At 39.0% G+C, this 2,500-nt stretch overlaps 1 protein-coding gene across 1 annotated transcript in view; it reads right to left on the reverse strand.

The window, feature by feature from the left end:
- LOC122259901 (solute carrier family 22 member 3) overlaps positions 1-2,500 on the reverse strand; it is a 28,677-nt gene that overhangs the window by 7,576 nt on the left and 18,601 nt on the right. Inside the window, exons 5-7 of the mRNA XM_086544901.1 lie at positions 2,427-2,500; positions 1,800-1,971; positions 1,185-1,311 (exon numbers count right to left, since the gene is read on the reverse strand). The exon at positions 2,427-2,500 is cut by the window's right edge and continues 185 nt beyond it. Coding sequence (XP_086401027.1) covers positions 1,185-1,311; positions 1,800-1,971; positions 2,427-2,500 — 373 coding nt within the window. The remainder of the gene's footprint in view (positions 1-1,184; positions 1,312-1,799; positions 1,972-2,426) is intronic.

Genomic DNA, 2,500 nt, shown 5'->3' on the forward strand with positions numbered 1-2,500 from the left:
TGATCTAAAACTGCAAGAATAAGAGAAGGAGAAAGAGAATGGAGGATAAGAAATGAGAGATGGGGAGAAAGAGAGAGAGAGAGAGAGAGAGAGAGAGAGAGAGAGAGAGAGAGAGAGAGAGAGAGAGAGAGAGAGAGAGAGAGAGAGAGAGAGAGAGAGAGAGAGAAAGAAAGAATGGATTATCAAAACATAAGAAAAACAGAGAGAGAGAGAGAGAGAGAGAGAGAGAGAGAGAGAGAGAGAGAGAGAGAGAGAGAGAGAGAGAGAGAGAGAGAGAGAGAGAGAGAGAGAGAGAGAGAGAGAGAGAGAGAGAAAAGAGAAGCAATAAACGATAAGATATGGAGAGAAAGATAGGAAAACAGAAAAGTGCTGTCCCTATCACATTGTAGCTTGTATTACTGCATCTGTCACAAATATCAGTTTCAATGAAATACATTTGTACCCAAATTCACTGAAAGGTTTATAGAAACGTTTGACAAAATATACAATTATGAAGGCTGACGCTCCAATCTTACTCGAGAAATTGATTATATATGAAGTTGACTAATTTGGACGAAGGAGCATGTTAAGCACAAATGATCTGAATATTTATTATTACCTCTTTGCTTCGCCTTCATTTTCTTTTCCTTCTTCTCTCTATCTTTCCATGCTTCTTCTTCTTCTTCTTCTTTTCCTTTTCTTTTCTTTTTCTCATTCGATTTCAATTTCTTACATTTTCATCTTCACCCTCTTCTTCGTCTTCCATTTCCTCCTCCTCCATCTTCTTCCCCCCTTATTTCTCATCATCGTGTATCCTCCTCCTCTTCCTTTTCCTCTGCTATCTCCTCCTCCTTCGTCTCCATTCTTCCCCTCTTCTACACTTCCCCTTTCTCTTCTCTTAATCTTCCTCATCTCCCGTCCCTTCTCACATTCTTTCCCCTCCTCCTCCTCCTCCTCCCTCCTTTCTCCCTCTTTATCACTTAATGATCCTCTCATTCTCTTTCTCTTTCCTCCTCCTCCTCTTCCTTTTCTCTTCGTCTACATATTCCTTTATATCCCCCAATTCCTCATATTCTCCTCTCCCCTCCTCCTTCTCCCAATTTATCCTCCTCTTCCTCTTCTCCCAACCCAATCCCTTCATTTCCTCTTCCTCCTCTGTTACCCCCCTCCCCCAGCCTCCCTGATCTTCCCTGACCTGGCCTGACCTGTAGATCCTGCAGCACCCTCGGCGAAAGTGTTCTGCCATTGACCTTTGCTGCTCGTCGGATGATCCTCACGGTGTCCTCCACGCGACCCTGACCGAGCAGCCAGCGAGCAGACTCTGGGAGCATCCTAGAGGGAAAGGCAGGTGCTGCAGTAGGAGTAGAGTGTGGGAGAAATGTGTGTATGTACACACAGACACAGACACACACAGATATGTATGTATATATATATATATATATATATATATATATATATATATATATATATATATGTATATATTTATGTATATATATATGTTTATATCTATATCTATATCTATCTATCTATCTATCAATCATCTATCTATCTATCTATCAATCATCTATCTATCTATCTGTCTATCAATCATCTATCTATCTATCTATATATATTGTTAGATATAACTATTCAAATGGGTAGACAGATAGATAATTGAAGAGAGAGAGAGAGAGAGAGAGAGAGAGAGAGAGAGAGAGAGAGAGAGAGAGAGAGAGAGAGAAAGAAATAAAGAGATAGATAGATAAAGAGAGACCGTGATAGACAGAGACAGACAGACAGACAGACAGAAACAGAAAAAGAGTAACCCAGCGACCACCCACCAGTAGAAGAAGAGGCAGAAGAGCTGCGGCGTGTGCATGGCGACGGCGAAGAGCGACCAGTCGGCGAGGCCCCAGGCGACCCAGGGCATGGCGCACATGGCCCCCGTCAGGAAGGTCAGGATAGGCACGTTGCCCATGATGGACCGGTACTCGGTCGACACGTACTCCAGCACTGGGGCACGGGTGTGGAGTAGGGATGGAGGGATTGATATATATATATATATATATATATATATATATATATATATATATATGTATATATATATATATAATATATATATATACATACATATATATATATATATATATATATATTATATATATATATATATATATATATATATATATATATATATGATAGCAATAACAGAAATTTTGATCACAATAAGACTAACAGTGATGATAATAATAATGATGGTAATAATGATAATGATAATGATGATGATAATCATGATAATAAATGATGATAATAATAAAGATAATTAGGATGATAATAAAGATGATGATGATGATGATGATGATAACAGTAATAATAGCAATGATAATAACAACAACGATGAAATAACAGTAATAAAAACGACAACAAAAACAACAAAAGCAAAAACATCAGGATCCAACCCCACTCACACAGGATATAAACCGCATTGTAGTGCGTGTCATACGTCATCCCAACGATGAACCTGAAGATCGTGAAGGAAACG

The sequence above is a fragment of the Penaeus japonicus genome, unplaced genomic scaffold (genome assembly GCF_977035675.1).
Source record: "Penaeus japonicus unplaced genomic scaffold, GWHDUDI00000001_assembly GWHDUDI00000002, whole genome shotgun sequence".
In the NCBI taxonomy this organism is placed as follows: Eukaryota; Metazoa; Arthropoda; class Malacostraca; order Decapoda; family Penaeidae; genus Penaeus; species Penaeus japonicus.